This window comes from Prunus dulcis, chromosome 1 (assembly GCF_902201215.1).
Source record: "Prunus dulcis chromosome 1, ALMONDv2, whole genome shotgun sequence".
NCBI classification, from domain to species: Eukaryota; Viridiplantae; Streptophyta; class Magnoliopsida; order Rosales; family Rosaceae; genus Prunus; species Prunus dulcis.
The window spans coordinates 21494739-21517528 of NC_047650.1; the positions used below are offsets into that span (position 1 = coordinate 21494739).

At 38.9% G+C, this 22790-nt stretch overlaps 4 protein-coding genes across 6 annotated transcripts; 1 reads left to right on the top strand and 3 right to left on the bottom strand.

Moving 5' to 3' along the window:
* Nucleotides 1-2684: 2684 nt before the first annotated feature.
* On the bottom strand, nt 2685-5833 carry LOC117616050 (uncharacterized protein At3g61260). The gene is made up of 3 exons (XM_034345251.1): nt 3983-5833; nt 3709-3790; nt 2685-3079 (listed from the first exon to the last, which is right to left on the bottom strand). The coding sequence occupies exons 1-3, from the start codon at nt 4822-4824 to the stop codon at nt 2870-2872; spliced, it is 1134 nt and encodes a 377-aa protein (XP_034201142.1). The 5' UTR covers nt 4825-5833; the 3' UTR covers nt 2685-2869.
* Nucleotides 5834-7415: 1582 nt separating this feature from the next.
* LOC117616378 (2,4-dichlorophenol 6-monooxygenase) lies at nt 7416-12261 on the top strand. 3 transcript variants are annotated; one of them, XM_034345685.1, is made up of 12 exons: nt 7416-7702; nt 8029-8249; nt 8780-8862; nt 8944-9079; nt 9323-9816; nt 9901-9948; nt 10111-10285; nt 10378-10490; nt 10575-10671; nt 10763-10982; nt 11103-11256; nt 11627-11885. In XM_034345685.1, exons 2-12 carry the CDS (start codon nt 8045-8047, stop codon nt 11762-11764), a joined length of 1863 nt encoding a protein of 620 aa, XP_034201576.1. In that variant the 5' UTR covers nt 7416-7702; nt 8029-8044; the 3' UTR covers nt 11765-11885. The 3 variants fall into 3 exon arrangements, with proteins under 3 accessions (XP_034201576.1, XP_034201574.1, XP_034201575.1); XM_034345683.1 differs by having other exon boundaries at nt 7430-7702; nt 11566-12261; XM_034345684.1 differs by lacking the exons at nt 8780-8862; nt 8944-9079 and having other exon boundaries at nt 7432-7702; nt 11566-12261.
* A 480-nt stretch (nt 12262-12741) lies between these two features.
* Nucleotides 12742-15324, bottom strand: LOC117616559 (uncharacterized membrane protein YuiD-like). Its single transcript, XM_034345912.1, has 5 exons — nt 14684-15324; nt 13949-14105; nt 13590-13640; nt 13259-13351; nt 12742-13128 (listed from the first exon to the last, which is right to left on the bottom strand). The coding sequence occupies exons 1-5, from the start codon at nt 15106-15108 to the stop codon at nt 13051-13053; spliced, it is 804 nt and encodes a 267-aa protein (XP_034201803.1). The 5' UTR covers nt 15109-15324; the 3' UTR covers nt 12742-13050.
* Nucleotides 15325-15554: 230 nt separating this feature from the next.
* Nucleotides 15555-22472, bottom strand: LOC117614174 (ATP-dependent DNA helicase Q-like 5). The gene is made up of 21 exons (XM_034342895.1): nt 21246-22472; nt 21121-21174; nt 20807-20919; nt 20431-20643; nt 20272-20350; nt 19867-19920; nt 19694-19768; nt 19491-19544; nt 19049-19093; nt 18867-18961; nt 18640-18769; nt 18412-18510; nt 18243-18298; nt 18042-18144; nt 17531-17659; nt 17006-17175; nt 16729-16753; nt 16525-16640; nt 16219-16362; nt 16043-16108; nt 15555-15971 (listed from the first exon to the last, which is right to left on the bottom strand). The coding sequence occupies exons 1-19, from the start codon at nt 22470-22472 to the stop codon at nt 16275-16277; spliced, it is 2925 nt and encodes a 974-aa protein (XP_034198786.1). The 3' UTR covers nt 15555-15971; nt 16043-16108; nt 16219-16274.
* Nucleotides 22473-22790: the final 318 nt, after the last annotated feature.

A 22790-nucleotide genomic window follows, 5' to 3' on the forward strand; every position in this document is an offset into this window, starting at 1 on the left:
ATTGGATTTCTTTATTTAATAAACAAAGCATTCAATAAAATACCTTTTTATTCAACATATTCCATACATCAAACAAAACATAATTAAAATAAAAAAAACTACAAACAAGGCACAATAATAATAACAAACCACAACCAAACCATAATAAATAAAAAAACAACACAACCTAACCATAACTAAATAAAACATAACCAAAGCATCTATGCTCCATCATTCATCTTCATTGCCTTTCACCGCCCATAGATGCTCCATCAAGTCAACTTGACGCATTTCATGAATATACGAAGATTGCATCTCTGTATATCGATCTATCATCCGGGTCATGAAACGACCATCCCTCACCAACGGTTCCGGCTCAAACGGTTCTCCACTTGGCCCCATGGGCCTTTCATAAATCCGTGTCAAGGCCGTGTTCATTGGATCCGGTTCGTAGACCTCTAAAGCATCATAATCGTACTCATCCTCCACAATCATATTATGGAGGATGATGCAAGTCATCATAATGCTTCTGAGGATCTCCTCATCAAACATACGGGCCGCACCTCGAATAATCAACCACCGAGCTTGAAGGATGCCAAAACACCTTTCGACATCTTTCCTGTATCCTTCTTGATAGGTAGCAAATAATTTTTGCTTCTGGGATCGGGATTCGGAATGGATTTGACAAATGTGGTCCACCTCGGGTAGATGCCGTCAGCTAGATAATACCCCATCTGGTAGACTGTATTGTTGACTTGATAGGTGATATTGGGGCCTTGGCCTCTCAAAACATCGTTGAAGACCGGGGATTGACCCAGCACGTTGAGGTCATTTTGGGATCCGCAACTCCAAAGAAGGCATGCCAAACCCATGTGTCGAAGCCAGCAACGGCTTCAAGGATGATACTTTTTTGGCCTTTTCTATTTCCGTAATCACCTTGCAAGGCAGTTGGGCAATTCTTCCATTGCCAGTGCATGCAGTCGATGCTACCAATCATTCCTGGAAATCCTCGAGCTTCGGCTTTTTGTAGAAGCCGTTGGAGGTCCCTGGAGTAGGTCTACGCAGGTAGTCCCTAGTGTATAGAGTTTCAACTGCTTGACAAAATCTTACCAAAGCCTCCAACGTAGTGGACTTCCCCATCCGGGCAATCTCATCCACCTGATCAGCAGATGCTCCATACGCCAACATTCATATAACAGCTGTAAGCTTTTGCTCCGGAAGAAGTTCCCAAAACCCCAGCAGCATCACACTTTTGAACAAAGTATGCATCATAATTGCAAATATCATGCATGACTTTATTGAACAAATGAGGTTGCATTCTAAATCGCCTTCGAAAATCAACATCATAGTACAAAGAAGTTGGGATAAAATAATCTTCCAAAAGATTCTTACCCCGAGAATGCCTATGTCTGTCCACATTCCGGCGGCGGCCGACTTGTGAACCACGGCGGCGACCTTGGTTCTCTTCATCTTGCAAAGCCACTGCTATGACAACTTGTTCATCGACTTCTCTCTGCAACATATTGATTTCATCTGCTCTACGGTTTCTCTCATTTGTTTCTCGCTCTTGCCTCTCCAAGCATCTCCTAAAATCTTCCATTGAGAATGAATGGAGTATGAATTCTAAACTCTGAGAAATGGAAATATAGAAAGATGTGGTGTGAGAGGTATGAGCTGAGCCTCTGGTTTTATAGAAAATTTTGTCAAGATAGAGATGTCACGTGGCTTGATTTGATTGGATGAAAATCTTATCTGAATTTTGAAATTCATCCGAAATTTGAACCCAAAAATCTTATCCATAAATTTTATCTGATTATGAATAGTCTTGACACGTAGGAACCCGGAAATCTTATCCGAAAATATTATCAAAATTAATTATTGAGGTAATAAAATTTGTGAAAAAAACAAAAAAATGATTAGTAATTGTCTTTTGCCATGGCAACGGGTGGAAACACACAATACTATTTGCAAGGGCAATCACTATTCACGTGAATAGTGTCTGCCCTAACTCCCCCCTTGCCATGGCAAAGGACAAATGGGTAAAGTTGCTCTAACAGTCATAATGTTTGTGAGATTCATTAGGCGGAGGACGCAAGTGAAAATTAAACTCTTGCATGAATAAGAGGCTAAAGTGCTGTATCATTGAGGCTATAAGGCTACAAGTAGTGAGATAAACGTTTCTATTGTCGTCACAACTAAATGTTGCTCCTAGTAACATTTTAAAGCCCAACATTTCGCCCTAGTGAAAATAGTTGGCCCAATGACAGGTTATATGAAACCTCAAACTTATTGATTTATCAACTAACTCTTAGTTTATTGGTACTCATATTCCCAATGTTAGAAGCGATCTCGAGTCCAATCCGTTGATGAGGAAAATGCCAGTAATAATTAGCTTGTCTCCATTTCGTTCAATCCTTTCCAACCAAATTCTACTTACTATATTCCCATCTATGAAGACACGCCACCATAATATTCTCCACACACAATCTGAAAACCATGATATTGGTTTATGGAAGGAATCATCGTTCCACATGAATCATGATGATAGCAAGTTACATGTTTGGCCACATAGGAAAGAATACAGGCATACAAATTTCTTAGATTTTTTGCCCTGTGGTAGGAAATGGAGCATTTTGGGGCCGAAGGGTTCACATACTCAGAAATAAGAAACTAATGTTAAAAAATAAAAAAGAGAGTAAAAGAGGTATTTGTGAATGGGGTGGGTGTTCACAAATTATTTTAGGAACTTACCCCTTCCCTTAAATGCATGTTTCAAACAGTTAACAAATATGATAAACTCCACAATAGATCCACAAGGTTCAATTACATATTTAATAAGTGGCAGAAAAAGAAAAAGAACTAGTAGATGTTACATGTACTAAAGATATTGCTACCAGCAAAGAGAAGGCAACTTGAATGAGAATGTAGAGGGCAAATGGCCAGTCCTCCTTATGTAATCTGCCTTTTCTGAAGTTCTTAAAGCTTTTTCATTGAGTTTGGCCTCTGCATTAGCCCTCTTTTCTTCAGCTATTCTTCTAGTCGCGGCAAGTTTATTCGTTAACTTTTCTTGACCGCGAGCTTTCATTCTCTCAGCTTTCACCTAATAACAAAGCAAACAACACGTCAGAAAGCTCTAAGAATGCTATTCCATTGGATTCCATATCTGTGAACCAGAGCTAATTGCTTTTTGGTGTTATTTGGACAGGCTTGTAGATATTGTTGTGGCAGTCTGAGCATTTGCAATCACACTTCTACATAGTATCCGGGGAGGCATTGATTTGCAGTTAATATATAAACTGCAAAGCCATTGTTATGTCCTACTTTGAAGTTAATAATATAGATAGGAAACTGGTTGGGCATATTTGCCACCATTTTCATGAGTTTGTGGTCATAACACCAAGAAGGCATTAATTTCAGTATGAATCGGTACAAGGATAAGTGATTTGGGAAAAAAGGGATTCATGCCATTGCTAGTTTTTCATTGTTATGAAGCCCAAGACACTGATTTGGATCTGTATTTTTTTTTTTTTTTCATGAAAAGCAATCTGAGCTGATGCTTGGTTCTTTTTGCACTTTGGAGAAGCTTGAACTTCTTGGCTACTAGGTACTAGCAAATATGTGTGGCAAACAAACTGACTTGAAGACTCACAATACAAAATCTAGGATCTAAACAAAGGAGAGTAAATGGAAATATTCTGAAAAGATAAACAGAATCTAGAGAATCAGTACCTCCATTTTTCTCATTTCCATCTCAGCTTTCCTCTTCTCATGATTTTCCCAGGCCTGTATTCTGACCTCTTCGCGTTTATACCTACATAACAATACAAATTTAAGATGTACCCAGCTACCTATAATTGAAAGTTTAAGGCCTCAGATGGCCTATGTAAGCAAACTTGACCCAATAAGTCCTCACATTTGACTAAAAAATACTGAAGTGCTGCATACATAATTAATTGCAACTGATTATAACTTGCCGGGGAAAAGAATATCAGTAACCTCTCACCTTGCCATATATTTAGCACGTTCTGCCTCATCCCAAGCCATTGCTCGAGTTTCTAGGGGACTTGGTTTCCTAGCTTGATCTGAGTTCTGGTTGTCAGGCATACTCTTGCAAGCATTTGATTCTTCTACATACCTTTTGACTGCACCACTCCCTCTCCCACAAGACTTGGCCTCATGACTACTTCTGCCGTCAGTGGATTTTTGATAGCCCTGACTAGCTTGCATCCCATGTTGGCATGGCCTTACTGGGGTGGAGGATCCTGAAGATATAGGGCTCCGTGCCGCAGGAGTTGTGGCTCTAATAGGGGTGGCAGTTCTCGAAGGCTCTTGGCTTGCAATGGGGGTCATTTCTGTTCCCATGTCCCTCAAACATAAAGATCTCATAGCTGCTGTTGAGTTTTCCATTGGTTTGTTGCTTCTCCAAACTGAGTCATCACAGTCCACTTTCTTTGTCTCCACATCATATTGATTTGGCCTTGCAGAGCCATCACATCCATTTTCCTCTTCTTCTTCTTCTTGTTGATCTTCTACCCCATCATCCTCTCCACTTGAATAGTCCTGCTCCTTCTGTGGCACAGGAGCTATGAGTCTCAAGTCATCTGCATTTGAGTTTCTGGGCTTGGTTTTGGATTGGTTTTTGTCTGGTCCTCTTGACAGCCCCACTAGCCATTTTTGTGCATCATCCCATTTTGATGGCGTTGGTTTGCCTAAGGCTGTTCGATGATGAGGGGTACGGCTAGCTCCATTTGCTTTGTGAAACTCAAAATTTATAGCACTGCTGCCAGAAATCTCCTGAGTTGGTCCATGGTTGTTATAGCACCCCTTATCCTCTATGGATCTCATTCTTGCTCAAACAAATCTCTCACTCTCTCTCTCTCTATCTCTCTCACTCACATGGGCCACACAAGACAACTCTATAACCACTAAACCAGAACTCCATTCCACACAATCATGTTCAACACAATCTTCCTCTTCTTTCTTTCTTTCTTTCTTTCTTTCTTCTTTTTCTTTTTTCTCAGTCTGCAATTGCACAGAAGTAGAGATTCTATCAGCAAACCAACCTGGACCAAAATCCTATCTTTGTTAATTACCTTAGTTCTCTAACTTCATGCTAAAACAGATCTGGGAGACAAAACCATCCCCAATAATTCCCCAACAAAAACAAGCTCTTTATACAAGCCTACTGGGAACCATGTAGCTTGACAGATAACTACTCTTCAGCATACATGAGTAACGTGATGAAGCACATGAGACACCTAATGATCTTCCTACCCACTAAACAGAGAAATTATATGGCCTAGCTTAGAAGTAATTAAATGCAATGGACAAAATTGTTACATCAACAAAAATTAATGGTACCCGGCAAAAACCCAGAAAAATCTGAACTTTCCAACACTGCAGCAGCAAGGGACCCAGGACCCATCTGGGATTTATCCACAATGCCAACTAATCTCCAAAGTTAAAAACTTTAAACACCAATTAGCCTGGAAATGAAAGCATCCCAAACCCAGAGGTAAAAAATAACTCTAGATGGCTAGTTAAGTGATGCAATGTAATGTACAGATGACCCAGCTGTAGAAAAGATTCAACAGAGAATTTAGGTTGAATTTCAACACAGAACAACAATTGACAGATGGGTTTTGCAGAAGAAACCTTGTCCTGGGAGAATAATATACCTTTATTATACACATGGAATTTTGTGACCCGCAGAATTTACAAATGAAGTTCAGATCCACTCACACTAAAAATACTTAAAAGAAATGCATGATTGAAACATGAAACTCCTACAAATGGCAGCAATAGTAAAACCATTTACATGGGAATTTGTGAACTTTACCACTGACAAAACTGGCACAACAGTAACAATAGGTAAGTTGCTTACAAATTTACAAGTTACAATTTCACCAAGTATTCTTGGGAAGAGGTTCAGCAACCCACAGAAAAATATTGTAACTGCTCTAGTCCCTAGAGAGTGAAAAAAGGTTTTGAAATACGGTTGTCCTTTGAAACGGTAACTAGCTGATCGAGTGTTTGAGGTGGTGACACGTGAACGGTCAGGATGAACAAGAGTGTCAGTCCCCTCAGATGCAATGTCTGGGCTCTGTGGCTCTCACGTGGCCATGGGTGAGGTGACGAAAGAGCTTCTGCAAGTCTGAGCCAATTGGTTAATAAATGATTGTATGGACGTCATAGATAGTGTCGTTTGGCTAAATAAGTCAAGCAAGCAAGGCAGGGGCAAATTGGCAAATAAATCACATGCTGTCATGTTAGCAAGCATTGTGAGAAAAGTTTAATAATCCAATCTGTTGGGATTATTAAATTCCACACCTCACACTTTCTTATTTTGTCATTTTGTTCCATAGGCAATTTGGATGATTGGGGCTTTTGTTCTAGAGTATCTCCAATCGATATGTCAAATTGCCACATTGATATAAAATGGTAAAAATTGAAAGTTAAAGTTGCTTCAATCGATTAGTCAAATTCCACATGAATTTAAAGGCTAGAAGAAATATGTCAAAAATAACATATCAAAAAACTTGTTGTCAAATGTTATTTTAATATTTTTTTAGTTATGAACCCCATTATTATTTATTCTTTTTTAAAACTTGATGCATCATATGGACCTCATTTGCTTTTAAAAATATAATACAATAATATGATATTTGTCATTTCTGATAGAGTTAAATTTTTTTCAAAGTGTCAAATTGTCACATAAGCCATCTAATTTAAATTTAATATTTTGTATTTGACATCTCCCATGAAGATGCTCTTAAGCAACTAGAATTTGAAAAAACACACCATTTTATGCCTAGGCAATTTAGATCCACAAGAGAATGCCATTGCATTTTCAAGGTTGTAAATTGTAATTGAACACATCAAATTGACATAACATAAAATCTATTAGTTCAATGAGTAAAATTCATTGTGCTTTAGGACTCTAATTAAAAAATAAAGAGTGGGTTGAACGATTAGCCAAAGTGGAAATTGCAACGGTTAAGAAGGTACAACCTTTCCGAGTTGCATTTACATCATATGTTTGTTAGGTGACTTATCTTACTTTAAAATTAATTTTAGAAGGATATTAGTGAATAGCATAATTGTCACCATTGTTTTATTTTTTACTAATTACATTACCTTTGTCAGGATATAGGTGTTGTATTGAAAATGGTCTTGAGGTTTTAATTTCATCAATTTGATACCTAACATTTTAAAATCTGACCAATTTATCATGTCTGTTAGATTGACCGTATGATTAAATGGTTAAATGTTTAAACGCTGATGAGGTTAAAAAAAAAGAGAAATTAACAAAAAAAATTTAATTTTAAAAACCCAGCCCCTCTCCTTGTCCGCACGCTCCCCACCTCCCCTCTGGAGAACCCAGTACGGCCCCCCCTCTGGTAAACCCAGCCACCCCTCTCTAGACCGCTCTCTCTCTCTCTCTCTCTCTCTCATGATCCCCACGCCAATCCAGTGAATCCAGCCACCCCTCTAAATGTGAAGTTTCAGTAGAAGGATGATGAGAAGAAGTGGAAGGCCGGTGAGGGTTAGGACTTTGGTTGCTCTATGGAGGTATATGCCTAACATGTCATATTTTTTGGCACCATAGGCTTGCCCACATAGAATCTCCACCGCACTTCACAGTTCAAAAGGTGCGCTTGACCCAAAAACAGTGTGCTTCGAGAGGAACTAAAGAACACGACGCTATACAGCTTCTTCATAGGTACGCTTGGAATTCTGAACTTTTCTTTCTGAATTTCGAATTTTTGGAATTGTCACCACCATTTTTCATGAACCAAATATTTGTTTTATGCAACGCCCAAAGATTCACCCTAATGGGCAATTGAGAGGAGCCCATTTTGTGTATGTATTTCAAAATATACTAGGCCAAGGCCCAACTATTTAAAAGCTAACCTTAGCCCAAAATATTTGTTCCAGTCCATGCTACCAAGGCCCAAGCCAGCCAGCCAAACAACCAACCAGCACTGCTTCACTTTTTCTTGTTCCATACTTCAGTGACCAATGACCATGCTCTAAACTTCGTTTCAGGCTCAGCTGCTGGGTCATGGCGGTTTCAAGGTTGTTCAAGAGGTTTTGCGGTCTACACAGAGCTAATGCCAGAATCCAAGCATGCCCACCTGGCTACATACATAGAAGAGCCTTATCAGACTCCCAGGTATTCAACAATGGCGATGATACGGTGCTTCCGGTTCTGATAGTCGGTGCAGGACCTGTGGGTCTTGTTCTGTCTATACTTTTAACAAAACTAGGTATGTTCTTGTTCTAACCCAACTTTTTTTAAAGTCCTCTGGCCTTGCTTGTTGCCTAGAAAGAAAGTTTGGGAGGGAAGAAGGAAGTTTGGAATGCATATACTTGGCATTTGTTTTCACCTTCAAAGATACTTCGTTATTTTTTATAAATAAATAAATAAATAAATTCTTATGATCAAATTGTCAACAAAGGGAGCGGTAGGAAATTTCAGTGTGCTAGTTAATTAATATTCATGCTTGACATTACTGGAGGAGTGGTGTTTGAGCGGTGGTTTTATAGAATGTGATGGTGCATGTGTTAAGGTAGTGTAAGGTTTTAAAATCTGAAATTTCTTGTCGGAAGTTAAGAACTTTTTTTTTTGGGGCAATCGACTTTCTCTGATGAAACGTACTAGCTCTTGTTTGCTTGATTTATATATTGCAGTTTATGATTTAATATCCACCTATTGGTTGTAAGTTGTTCTTATTCCTGGTGGAAGTTGGAATGAGTTCTCGATATATAATCATCATGTATCAATATTATTTTATAGGGGTCAAATGTTCAGTTTTGGAGAAAAGCAAAACTTTCTCAAAACATCCGCAGGCACACTTCATCAACAATCGATCCATGGAGGTTGATTTTCATATTTGGAAGATCTAATTAAATGAGTTATTTGAAGGAATTCAAGCTTCATTTCAACTTGTAAATTATTAGGTGTTCCGTAAATTGGATGGCCTGGCAGAGGAGATTCAGAGGTCTCAACCACCAGTAGATTTATGGAGGAAGTTCATATATTGCACTTCGCTCTATGGTTCAATTCTTGGGTCAGTGGACCATATGCAACCCCAAGGTGCAATTGAACTCTTTATTCTTCCATTCTTTTCCCAGTTAGCACACAGCGTTTAAGTCTTACTTATGCAACTTTGAGATTAGACAACAAGACATTTTAACTATTTAAGATATTCCAATACAATGATGACATGCCCATCTGTGCAATATTTTCAAACATTTCATAAGTAAACTGTTTAATGTATGAATATGCTTTAGGATTTGGTATTTTAGCAGTTTCATTCCGGTTTCACTTTGTCATCAGATTTTGAGCAAGTTGTCAGCCCGGCCTCTGTCGCACACTTCTCGCAGTACAAGCTAATTAGTTTACTACTTAAGCAGCTTGAAAATCTCAGCTTCAAGTTATGTATGTCTAACGAGTTGGAAGGCTTTAACCATGGGCCTTTTCAGGAAAGGCAACTATTAATGGGGCATGAGTGTGTTTCCATTAAAGCCAATGATGATTTTATTTCAGTGACTGCATCTTTTCTCAAAGATGGGAAACGTATGGAGAGGAATATCAGATGTAATATCGTTGTTGGTACAGATGGTGCTGGAAGTACTGTACGTAAGCTGGCTGGAATAGATATGAGAGGTAAGAGGGACTTGCAGAAGCTTGTGAGTGTCCATTTCTCTAGCAGAGATCTTGGGAAGTACTTGCTCAGTGAGAGACCCGGCATGCTGTTTTTTATCTTCAATACTGAAGCTATAGGTGTCCTTGTCGCTCATGATCTCAAGCAAGGGGAATTTGTTTTGCAGGTATTGCTGGCTTTAAAAGTGTCTTGGAATTTGTTTGGTGATATAAATGTGCAATTACATGGATTGTCTCTCATCATCTTGCAGATTCCATTTTATCCACCTCAGCAAAACCTTGAAGATTTCAGTCCCGAGGTATATTTGCTATGCATTGTAGATAAGTTAATTTTATGGAAATTGTTCTACTCAGTCTCATGATTGTTTCCATTAAATTGAAGGCATTTTTTTACATTTAAGGCCTTAATAAGAAGGCTTCTTCATTGTGGGTGATTGCTCATAAGGATTTACTTGTCGTAGATATGTGAGGAATTAATCTTCAAGTTGGTTGGTCGAGAGCTAAGTGATATAAATGTGATTGACATAAAACCATGGGTGATGCATGCTGAAGTTGCTGAGAAGTTCATAAGTTGTGGAAACCGAATAATACTTGCTGGTGATGCTGCTCATCGATTCCCTCCTGCTGGAGGATTTGGTTAGTAGTTTGCTTTTGTTATGCAGATGAGGGAAACTCTCCAGGTGTTTATCATGCAAATGTGTTTTTGGCCTTTCATGTGATTTGTCCAGGAATGAATACTGGAATTCAAGATTCTCATAGTCTTGCTTGGAAAATAGCTTCTGTAGTGAAGGATATTGCACCATCTTCAATACTTCATACTTATGAAACAGAACGTAGGCCGGTATTGGTTTTTTCTTCACTTTTATTTATAACTTTTTTTGGAAATTAGAATGGATTTTAATCATCATACTATGCCTTTTGTCAGATTGCCATTTTCAATACAGAACTTAGCATTCAGAACTTTAAAGCAGCCATGACTGTTCCAGCAGCACTTGGTCTTGATCCAACTGTTGCAAACTCTGGTAAACCAATCTACTATAGCATTTTGCATGGTGAGCTGTTTTCCTTGTTTGTTAGAGACATGCGGCTATTACTTTCCTTCTTGATTTGCAGTACATCAAGTCATAAATGAGGGGGTTGGTTCCATCTTACCATCTGGACTACAGAGGGCCATTTTGGATGGAATTTTCACTATAGGTCGTGCACAACTATCGGAATCTCTTTTGAATGAAAAAAACCCACTTGGATCTTCAAGGCTTGCTAATCTAAGACGGATATTTGAAGAAGGAAAGAGTCTCCAACTCCAGTTCCCAGCAGAGGATCTTGGTTTCAGGTATCACACATATCAGACTTGATTCTCAAACTAGTTAGACATAGGTTTATCAATGTGATAAATTCTTCAACAACTAAAGAAGCACATTTGTACATGTCTAATTCTAGGCTGTCAATTTAGGTACCTAGAAGGTGCACTTATTCCTGATACTGATGATGCACTGGGTGCTCCAGAAGGACCTACTGGTCGCCGGAGGGACTATGTTCCTTCTGTAGTTCCAGGTTCAAGGCTACCCCACATGAATGTGACGATATTGTCAAATTCCTCAAGTGAGGTATGTTGCTATTGTTTTCTTTCAATATTTACATGATAAATGTCTGCTGGCCTGGAGATGTTCTGGCTTGTGTTGTCCAACGGTTTTCTTTTTGCTGTCATTAAATTTGTCTACGTCAGCGGGTTGTGGCTCCAGAAACCAGGAAGCCTTAAATGTTTTAGTTCACTCTGCAAGTAATAACATGAAGTAACCCATTTTTGTGCCAAACTGCCAAACTGCTTTGAAACTAAATATATTTCCAATGTTTCGTCCAAAAAAAAAAACCTATATTTCCAATGTTTATTCATCTTAACTGTCATACTACTGTAGGTTACTTTTTCTACACTGGATCTTATATCTGGAGACAAAATTGAGTTTCTCCTCATCATAGCACCAACAGACTTGTCCTACCATCTTGCTCGTGCTGCATTCAAAGTCGCCAAGGAATTCAAAGTTTCTGCGAGGGTTTGCGTCTTGTGGCCTGCTGGCAGTGTTAAACAAGTTGAAGCAGGAAGTAAGGCATTATTGACGCCCTGGGAGAATTACATAGATGTTGTGGAAGTTAAAAAGTCATCGAATCCATCATCATGGTGGGACCTCTGTCAAATGACTGACAAAGGAGCCATCCTAGTTCGGCCTGATGAGCATGTTGCTTGGCGTGTGAAGTCTGGGGTTGTTGGGGATCCCATAACAGAAATGAGAAGGGTTTTTTCTGCTACTTTGGGCTTAAAACCGCATAATAGGAGAGATCAAGAAGCTGATCAATGACATAATTCTTAGTTTTCATTTTTTATTCATTTGTTATTGGAATGCTGTTTTGGGTTGGAAGGAGCTGTCTTCTTCCCCTGACATACTAGCCCAAGAGGGGGCCGCATACTCATGCAGTATTGAAATAAAAGTGGTCTTGATGTGAGTAATGTACTTTATAGACCATTGACAGGATATTACTTGTTCCATATTAGGTTTGTCGTAACATGAGACATCTTGTAATGGACTGTGTTCTTGAAACAAACACACATTATTGAATTCTCACTCTCCCGCACAAACACACATTATTGATACAAGTTGTAAAGGAGGAACGAGATTCAAAAAGAGGGCCCGACTGAGGAAAACTCCAACATAATATAATCGATCAAATTGGTGAAGGGACAATTAGAAGCTCCATTAAAACTAGACAATGAATTATGGACCAGATATGGAAAAAATACCACCATATGAATTATGGACAGTGAATTGGTTACGTCCTGACGCTTCCGGGATGCACACACATGCTTGCAAGTATTATCTAAACTGAATCTTGGGCACTGCATGAGGCATCATGCAAAAGTCATTGCCATTGAGATGTGAGGCGGAAATATTGCTTTTGAAGCAGTAGAATGAATGAAAGATGGGCAACCGTTGCCAAGTCGTCCATGTGCATCCTTTGACAAGTTCAGAAGCGTACAAGCATGATAAAAGTAATCCCTACTTTATGCCTTGCTTGGATTACAAAGACAAAAATGGGACTTTAGATAAGGTAGTACCAAAGTAAAATATGGCATCTTTATTAAATTCAGTGTGGTACAAATAGTCTCAACAAGACTGTTTTTATCACAAAAGATACAGAATCAATCAAATTACATCTTACAAATGTTTTGTGTTTATACAAATGGACGCAGTCTAATGAATTATAGACAAGAAGAACTGTGTATTCGCAGTCGGAAAATACCACGTATGATGGATCTGCAATTTGCAATCCAAAGGTATAACAGATGAGGCACCAAGAGATGCTGCTATATTGTATCACTATCTATGTGTATGTAAACCATTCCAGCATCATGTATGACTGATTGTTACAGTAATCAAATAGCCAATGGCTGCTGTGACGATTCCAAGCAACCCACCAACAATAACCTGTCAATTGGGAACAACAATCATCATAAGAAAAAAGGTTTATTTTATCAAAGTTCTAGGTTTCCAATGCTGATAGATACACAATCTGGATCCATTAAACAATTTGACAGGTCAAAAACTAATAGAGAACCTGAGGGGGTGTGTGTCCAAGAAGTTCACGTAGTGGTCTGCTCTCTGCCAGAGGATGTTCAGCAGGAAGTTCATACACAATTTGATTCAAAACCTGAAGAATATTCATATCCAATGAGAATACATACATAACCAAATCAACCAAAATTTAATAGGATACGATGAGGCTGAATTATGTGAAGAACATGATAAAAGCAAGGTCGTCAAACATCAAGGTTTCTCTGAAGTTAATTCTTAGACAAAGTGTGGACACAGAAACTCAAGAGAATAAAGAAAAGGGTGGGAAGGGGCTAAAAGAGAACCAGGAGAAGCAAAAACATCAAACATCAAACCTCTGCTTGGCGTCCAGCCTGTAATCTCACACCAGTTGCATCATACATCACCTGCCACCAAATTTTCTACATTAGAGATCTCCTCATGACATGTGCATTATAAATAACATGAGAACAATGAACCATTATCAATTTATTTAAAAATTTTCAAGTCTGTGAATACACATATTTCAGCTGGCTGCAGTCTGAGACAGTACTGAATTATCATTGTATAATCATTATCCAAGATGAATATAAGATTCAATGTAAACCGAAATGATGTCTTCAGACTTTGAAAAAGTTATAAATAAATAAAAAATTTAAAATGTAAGCCTAAATGTTATCTGCAAATTGCTAAACAAAGAAGAGAGGGATCTTACAACACATGCTAAGATCAATCCAATTGCAAAGATTGGTCCGCCAACGCCTTCTTGGAACCCAATGGCTGCAGCAACCGCAGTAACAGTCGCAGAATGAGAAGACGGCATTCCTCCGGATCCAACAAGTTGCTTGAAATCCCATCGTCTTTCCTTGTACCTGCAAATCTATCAAGGTTTAAGAACTCTTAGGATAAACTAATAGTCAACAATCCTAAATGATCAAGAACATCTCTACTCTTGAGACTTGTCACAAAAGGAAAGAACAAGTACCCCTAAAGAATTGCTCTACAGAAGTTCATTTTCCTTCCTATACCATCTCATAGGAATCAAATGGCCAATGAATCAATAAATGTAGCCAATCTGTAGACTCCTAGCTATGAAATTCACCCAACACTCATTCAATTATGATATTGCATTGTGTGGTTGGTAAATTTTTTAAGGTTTATTGTTGTTTTGATTAAAGGACCTTCTAAATTTATATATAAATATTAAAAAGAGAAGAATAGTGAATTGATTTCATTTTTCACCTCAAGAATCAAGATCTGGGCAAATGCTAGTTAGCAAAAGCTATGCATGGTACAATTCAATTCAACCCATTTTTCTGGGTACATTGAAAAAGTCAATCAGAAACAAGAACTATGAAGCAAAGCAACATGCATTAAAAAAATCTTGAATTGATGAATTGGGCAAGATCCAAATCCGAAGAATTGTGTAAAAAAAGAGATAGACAAGTACCAGGAGGTGAAGAACTTGATGAATTGGGCAATGGCGAAAGCTACAACAGCAGAGAGAAGAGGGTAGTTGGTGAAGATTGAAGACGACGATGTCGAAGATGCCGCCACCTCAACCATCGCCTTTTTCTTGGTTGAATTCGAACGAGATTGTAAATTCAAAAGGGTAAACAGAAAAATCAAAACCCAATCTGACACTTGATAGATTGTTTGATTGTACGCGTAGGAGGAGGAAGGAGGAGGGAGAGAGGGAGAGAAGGAGAGAGGGAGAGCGTGACGTGATAATAAGGACCGACTGATTCTACAACGATCTACAAAGTTTGAGCCTTTTGGTGTCGTTATGTTTGAAAACAAGCAAAAGTGGTCAGAGCAGAGGAGGTGGGTTCCTTCTTCTTTCTTGGTACTACCAGCTATGAGTATTATGAGCATGAGCCATCACAGCTATGGTTTTTGGTCGTCTCTTGTTGATGTATTTGGTTGCTTGCTGCTTCTAGCTTTCTCATAACTAACGGTCCTTGCCTCTAGTCTTTTAACTGAATATGCCTCTTTCTTCTAGTCATTGCTAGAAGATACCCCCAATTCGGGCATATTATTACGGCTTCCCTTTGCCTTTTTTCCTTCTTTTTTTTTCCCTCTTTGTGCTTTTAAATTTTTGCCATGAATGAATGGGTGTTTGAGTTGTGCAAGTCTTCCAAATGGGTTCCAACCCCTAAGAAGGATTGAAAATTTACCATACGAATGAATGATTGTTTGAGTTGTGCACGTTTTCCAAATGGGTTGCAATCCCTAAGAAGACTTGAAAATTTTGGTTTTTTTTTTTCCGTAGCTTTTTTGTCTTTCTATAGCTTAATTATCTACAAATGGACCAAGTCGGATGGATTATCTGTAAACTTTGCACATATAACTAATATTTGTAACATATTACTTTACAAAAACTCATGAAATTTCTCCAGCAGTAGCGTCTTACAGTAAATCGCGGTCGTGGCAAGCTACAAGACGTCCAATTCACTTCTGCCGTAATCCAATTAGAGCAAACTTCCACCTTTCAGATAATTTGACTCGTAAACCGACGATTATTAAAACTTAATTGCATAGTTTACGTTTCTTTATCTACTTTTTTGCATATCAAAGCCATCGATAATGACAACAAACACCCTTCGTCCACTCAACCAACCGCCTGAGTTCAGATCCTTCCCATTCTGAGCTTTGAATCTTTAAATTATAACCTTATATGGCCCTTCCTTAATAAACCCTTATTCTTCGTGTTCATGTAGATTTGGGCTTTGCCATTCCTGTGACAACAAGGATGTGTGTGTGTGTGTGTGAGAGAGAGAGAGAGAGAGAGGAGCAGGTTGCTGGTTACCTACTAATGGTATAACTGAGTTCCTGGAGCCCTAGAGTTGAGAAATTTTGTTTATCTGATTCCAAACTGCAACAATAAACAGAAAATGAAACACATCTTTCTTTGCTTACTGTGAAAAATTAATTGGTGGCAGTATGTTGACAATATTTTAGCATATGACAGTTTCTATCTATTACCTACAAATGCCATCCTCCTGATTGCTATACAAGACAGCATGCTTGACTCTAAGAAGCTACACTGCATCCTTCCTCACAAAATTGATCAATTCTGCCTTTGCTGCTTCCATTACCACCTGGAAGTCTATATTTGTATATCTTCCCCTGTAATACAGATTTTGCATATTAGCTCAAATTTTTTTCTAAATGAAGTACTTGAAACCATAGAAAAGCACATTGCCAAGCACGTGGCTCAAACACTTTTAATGGTGTCCAACCCTCCAAATCAAATGAATACAATTCCGAGATTCAGTTTTGTTTACATACCAGAAGTGAGTTTTAGACCAGAATGTGGAAGGATAGGATGGGCTTGCAATGCCATGCATTATCCTTGCAACAGCTCTGGGGGTGAATTTGGCCTGTGAATTGCTCTGCAGAAAGACCTGTCATTCCAAGAAGAGCCAACGCGTTAGAACTGCCAAGCATGAGCTGCCTCGAGTTTAGGATCTAATCAAATATGTAGGTTCTTACTTTTATATCTGCTCGCAAAAATCGGCTGCACATGTAAATGATAATGATATCAGTACATAGCGAGTTAGAAAAAGAAATCTTCATGCCACAAATTAAGCATATGGACAAGCGAGTTAGAAGCACAAAACTTTTCATGCACAAATAAAGCATATGGGCAAGCAAGACATTTAAAACGATTTTTAAGTTTCAGCAGCCAAATGTCATCTAGTATAATGACATCATTGGTGAAGAATTTTGCTGGAGGAAGGTGAGGATGACGTCAAGTCATCATACCAACCTGTCTTTACCCATCTTATTAGGGACTTCAGAATTATCATCTTCATTGAAATATTGCAAAATATTCCTTTGCAAACATAGCGTGTGCTGGCCATCACAACCACCTTGCACCTTCTCACAAGCATTTACAGCAAAGACTGCCGCATTAAACATTGTGTCCAACTTCCGCACCTAAATCAAAAGCAGATAACAAATCATTAGTACAGAGAGCATGCAGGCATGCACATTGAACACGCACAAAAGTTAAAAGAACCCACAACAGCCCATCAACAGTGTTCTAACAACCAAGAGCTGATACCATTTTCATATATGGGTTTACCAATAGGCCCACCTTAGCATCAGTTAAAACTGGTTCCTTACAGATATGAACAAGAAAAAGCACTTGTTTACGACCATTGCTACTGAACAGCAGCTGCAAGGGATGGCTTATACGATTTTATTTATACTTCGCCCACCCCTCAACCCCCTCTCACTGTCGTCTATGCGTATTGGAATTGAGAAACACCTTTAATCTGATATTGTTTACCTTGCAACTTTCCACCTCTGATAACCATTTTGTAAGATGTGCTGATAGAGAACAAAGATCTGCAGGGACTTCAACAATGGTATAACAGTAGGCTTGGTCCTTCACTTCATATGTTACTTCTCCTTTCAACTAAAATAATATCAAAAGGAAAAAAGAGAGGTTACATGAGCACCATGGTATAAATACAGGGGGGGATGATAATACAGTACTTTTTCCACCTTTAGAAGATAATAAAACATGGTAGCTTATCAAAGGCCCAATCTGTAACTATAAGCATTCCACAAACTTCGAACCAGTCAAGTGAAGCATATGAGACAATTGGCTTCTTTTTTAAAAGATATCATGGGTGGGATAGGGTTGGGACAAATCTTACCAATCAAACAGGGGAAATATACAAATGAAAGCAAAAATAGGTAGGTGCCATAATCCCATTCAGCCTTCCCCTTTTTATGTTTTCAACTCAAATAGTTAATTTTTCTCAAAATAAGATTTTCTTTCAAAGTATTCAAACCTTTAAATTCTGTAAATGGTTTGATAGGATGGTAGCTGTAACTCCAATGCTATTTGCCACAGTCGGTATGTCGAACACATATTGTCCTTGCTTAGTCTCAGACCTGACAAATCTCATCAAGCATAAGTTGGTTCACCACTTGTTTCTTCGTGAAAAGTCATTCAATTTCTTTGTGCAATCAAAACCACTAATCATACTCACCTTTTCAGAATTGCAGCAACAACAGCATCATTTCCAGCAAGCAAAACTGGGGATGTCTACATTCATGCAAGTACCGCAATATTCAATCATCAAGAGATCGATCTTGAAACATTTAGCTCAAAGTTAAATCATGAGAAAACAGAAACCTCAAAACGTATTTGCTACCTACCTTATGAAAATTCAAAGTGCACGTTACATTTAACTCTGGAAGTAAATGCAAATACCGCACTTCACCCAACTCCAACTGTGTTAGAAGTGTAAGCATCACCTGCCAAAACAAATACCAGGAACAGAATATCTTAGTACACAGCTTCTGAAACTCCTTGTAAGTGATTCTTCTATCATGACTCGACATCAAAATTCAGAATACTGAACAGCAACAGTAGCAGGGAAGGACCTCTTCTTTCATATCAAACTTGCGGGATGCAGTTTCTTTAACCAACGAACAAATTTTCCCATGCAAGCTCTCATCACTGGTGAATACTTGACAGAGGAATTTGTTCACCACATATTCATCCACGCCATCACTGAGAACACAATACAGTAAAGTTGTGAACCACTTTTAAACCTATGAAAGTCTTTGAAAAACCGAAGTTAATAGACGATGTAATCATATTTAACTACCTATACATAAGACTGCGAAGTTTGAAATATGTATCCTCATCAAAATAAAGATGGCAATAGGACAACCTCCCATCCCGTCCAGCACGTCCAATTTCCTACATAATTTTATCATTCATTTTGTTAACAAATTCTGAGATAAAGAATATCTTTTAACCATTCAGTGGTTTAGAAGAAAGTTCCACCTGAACATACTCCTCCAAGCTTTCTGGCAAGGTGTAATGAATCACCTGAAAAAGATGCAATTAGGACTTCCAGAAACGATTTCTAAACAATAAGCCAGCAAGCATATATGCAGATATATGCCATCATGAAGTAAACATGTGCACGCATGTGTTTATGTATGCATGCTAATGACTACAGTGTCTACTAAATAGGCCTCGACTCTCTTTTTGGGGTGGAACTACCAGACATTTTCTATGGACTTTCTAAGAAGCTAGGAGCACAAGCCACACTTAATATCGACCTACCCATCTGTGCACTGCAAAGTTTAATATGCTGTTCAGTACAGACACCAACTGTTGCCTTTCTCAGGTTACAATTCAAGTGAATATAATTCGATGAGCAACCCTAATCATGAGTATTTCCAGAAAAGGAAAAAAAGCTAAAGAGTATAGTTTCTCTTACAGCACCAATATCCCTCTTGTCAAGGCCCATGCCAAAGGCCACAGTTGCAACAACCTTCCATGAAAACATACAAGTCAATCATCCAAGAATCCGAAAGTTGAATTTTGCTACATATAAAAAAAGAAAGGAAAAAGAAACATATCCGTAACATAATGAAAAGAGCATAATACAGGATTAAGGCATGAGCAGGGTAATATTCTTACCACACAAATCTTGTTAGTGAAAAACAACTCCTGCACACGACTACGATCTTTTGCAGGGATGCCACTGTGGTAACTCTGAATAGCATTTTACAATGTGGTCAGAAGTTACCATTCCTCACCAAGAGTTACATACAAGTTATAATTCATGCAGCTATGAAATATGGAAAACTGACCTTTGCAGAAATATTATTATCGCATAAGTATCGGCTTATCATTTCAGTTTCAAACTGCAAAATTAGAATGCAAGGAATATTTTCCACTCAGTGTCAAGAACGTAGGACTATATTCATCCACACTAAATGAGTATTAAGAAAGAATGTGTATTCATTGAAAAAAGTGATAGTGATCCTCAGCCGCCAGTAGTTTAACAGTATTCTAATCCCGCCACAACATATTTTGGGGCACATAGCATGACAATCTGAAGTTTGAGCATTCCCTCATACAAGAAAGAGGGACAATTTTACAGAACTACTTAATCTTGTTGAAAATGGTATCTTTGAAAACGCCTTAAGACTACCCAATATACAGTGTTTTAAAACATCTCAACAAAACACTGACATTTGAATGACACTGTGTACCTGAAACTTGCAGTAGATAATGATGCTCTGAACATCCGTGAATGAAGTAGACTTGATCAACATCAGCAGATCTTTCATTCTATTTATTCATAACAAATTTAGTTAATCGTGTAAGAAAACTGATAAAACAAAGGGGGAGTAAGGAGTACTCAGACTTACCTATTTCTGCTCAATGACACCGACAGTTGTAAATTATCCCTCAGTATGGCTTTTTGAATGAGATTGGTTGGAGGAATCTCTAAAGCTGACATCACAGAACCCAAAGTCGTGGCTGTGGCAGTAGCTGTCATTGCAAGAATGCAGTTGACATTGAGCTTGGCACGAAGCAAAGATGCTCTGAGCCTCATAAATGAGGGACGGAAATTATGTGACCTAGAAAAACCTTCAAAATTAAGTATTTAAGGGGAATCACATGTAATAAGATATGAAATTGAGCTGGAAGGGTGAGGAGTATTTACCAAACTACAAAAAACATGTATTAAGACAACTAAAATCAAGAAGACAACAGTTTGTGCAACCATCAATATTCACTCACCATTCAGAAATGCAATGAGCTTCATCCACCACAACAAGAGATATAACTGTGGTGGCGGAAAATATGGATAGAAATTCTGCATTCAAAAACCTCTCTGGCGAAACTAAAAGCACCTGCAGTACAACACATCAAACCTTAGCTCTCCGGAAACAGTCCAAATAGAAATAACTTGTACACGTTATGAGCACTAAGGTAAAACACATTCTGTATCCATGAAAGACAAATGTAACAACAAAACATTTAAGCATGCATATGATCATGATAATTAATCAGTAATGCAGACAAATTACTCTTACAAAGGTTGATACACCAACCTTTATGGCCCCTTGTTGAAGCAGCCTAATTGTCTCGGAGGCTTCTTCAGGTCTCTACGAAAACAAAGAGAATCAAATTACACACATATTAGCATTTGGGCAATGAGAGATAGAGCATGACATACCTGACTGCTACTCAAAAGACCACCACGAATCATATGAGGCAACTGCTTCAGCTGGTCAATCATCAATGCAATCAATGGACTAACAACCAAAGTAACCCCAGGTAAAATTATGGAGGGCAACTGATAACACAACGATTTGCCAGCACCCGTAGGCAAAACAAGCATTGTCGACTTTCCTTCAAGCACCATCTTGATCGCCTCCAACTGCCCATCTCGGAATGAATCGTACCCATAAGTTAGACTCAACAATTTCACCAAGTTCTCATCCGACGGCTCATTTCGAGCCGCCAAAACCGCCTCTTCAAACAATTCGGTATCAAATTTCGGTCTTTTACTGTCCTGCTTCCGATTCTGTTGTTGTACAATAGCATCTGTAACCAACTCATCTTCTTCACCAACAGTCTCACCCTCATTTTCACCTTGTGATTTCAATTTCCTTTTGCCCTTTCTATAAAATTTTCGCCGACCTGATGAACTGCTATTTCCTCTTCTGTTCACAAATTTGCGTTTCCTGCGATTCAGGTTGAGCTTGACGAAGTTCCCCTCAGCCCCACTTTTTCGGAACTTTACAGGCACCGAAGGCACATTGCCTCCAACCAAATCGAAACGTTTCTTTACAGCTATGGCTGAAACTCCAGACCCGCTAGCCACTTCACGCTTGGGCTCTGGTGGTACCCAATCGGGCACAGAAGAATCAGACCCACCATTCTCTGCCTTCGGCTGAGACTTTGGCGCCGAAGAAGAAGACGACGGCTCGTCGTCTTCGAAAGAATCGAAATTGATGGTGGTTCGTCGAATTTTCGAGAACGACGGTGACTTGTAGAAGTGTCGGCCCTGCGGGGTGAGAAGGGTATCGCCGGAATCAACGGGGGGAATCGCACGGGATGGATCGGACGGCCAGCGGCATATCTGGTAAGGTAAAGTAGGGGAGAGAAGGGGAGATGGATCGGGTGGTGGGTCGGGTCGGGTGGGCTCGGAAGAGGGATTTTTGGGTTCCGAAATGGGGTTGGATTTGGACGAGGCTCTGAATCTAAGTATGGATTTGTGGGAGGGTAGAAGGGCAGGCTTTGGCTTTGGTTTTAACTTTGGCTCTGGTTTTGGCTCCAAAGGCTTTGGCTGTGGCTGTGGCTGTGGTGATGGTCGAGGTGGTCGTTGCCGTGAGGGTTTAGTGTTCCTTGGCGGAGTGGCGGAGATGTGAGAGCCATCTGAGTCTGAACTGGATTCCATGGTAGATTGTTTGAAGAAATCGATTTAAGTTTCACGTCCTGTCCCTTATCTATGTTTATGGGTTTCCCGCCATTTTGTGGAACTTTTCTTTCCCGCCCTGTTTTGAGCTCTTCTCATTTTATGTAATTTTAGGACCTATTTTTATGAGATACTTTTGTCCATTTTACTGGAGGGGACTTTCATTCCATTGGGTACGTATAGAAATTGAACATTTTGTTTACCAAAAAGGGAAAGAAAAAAGTGGAATATTTATTTTACATGTAAGTGTGCTATTATAAAAAATAAAAAAAATTAAATAATCAATAGACTTTTCCCTCT

Coding starts and splice junctions, on each gene's coding strand:
- LOC117616050 (XM_034345251.1), bottom strand. CDS start 4,824: ATGAGATCCATAGAGGATAAGGGGTGCTATAACAACCATGGACCAACT. Junction 3,791..3,982: donor CGTGCTAAATATATGGCAAG/GTGAGAGGTTAC, acceptor ATTGTTATGTAG/GTATAAACGCGAAGAGGTCA. Junction 3,080..3,708: donor TGGAAATGAGAAAAATGGAG/GTACTGATTCTC, acceptor CTTTGTTATTAG/GTGAAAGCTGAGAGAATGAA.
- LOC117616378 (XM_034345683.1), top strand. CDS start 8,045: ATGGCGGTTTCAAGGTTGTTCAAGAGGTTTTGCGGTCTACACAGAGCT. Junction 8,863..8,943: donor TCAACAATCGATCCATGGAG/GTTGATTTTCAT, acceptor GTAAATTATTAG/GTGTTCCGTAAATTGGATGG. Junction 9,817..9,900: donor AAGGGGAATTTGTTTTGCAG/GTATTGCTGGCT, acceptor ATCATCTTGCAG/ATTCCATTTTATCCACCTCA.
- LOC117614174 (XM_034342895.1), bottom strand. CDS start 22,472: ATGGAATCCAGTTCAGACTCAGATGGCTCTCACATCTCCGCCACTCCG. Junction 21,175..21,245: donor GTCTTTTGAGTAGCAGTCAG/GTATGTCATGCT, acceptor TTGTTTTCGTAG/AGACCTGAAGAAGCCTCCGA. Junction 17,176..17,530: donor CAGAGGTGGAAAGTTGCAAG/GTAAACAATATC, acceptor CTTTTGATTTAG/GTGCGGAAGTTGGACACAAT.
- LOC117616559 (XM_034345912.1), bottom strand. CDS start 15,108: ATGCTCATAATACTCATAGCTGGTAGTACCAAGAAAGAAGAAGGAACC. Junction 13,641..13,948: donor GATTGATCTTAGCATGTGTT/GTAAGATCCCTC, acceptor ATTTGGTGGCAG/GTGATGTATGATGCAACTGG. Junction 13,352..13,589: donor AGGCTGGACGCCAAGCAGAG/GTTTGATGTTTG, acceptor AATATTCTTCAG/GTTTTGAATCAAATTGTGTA.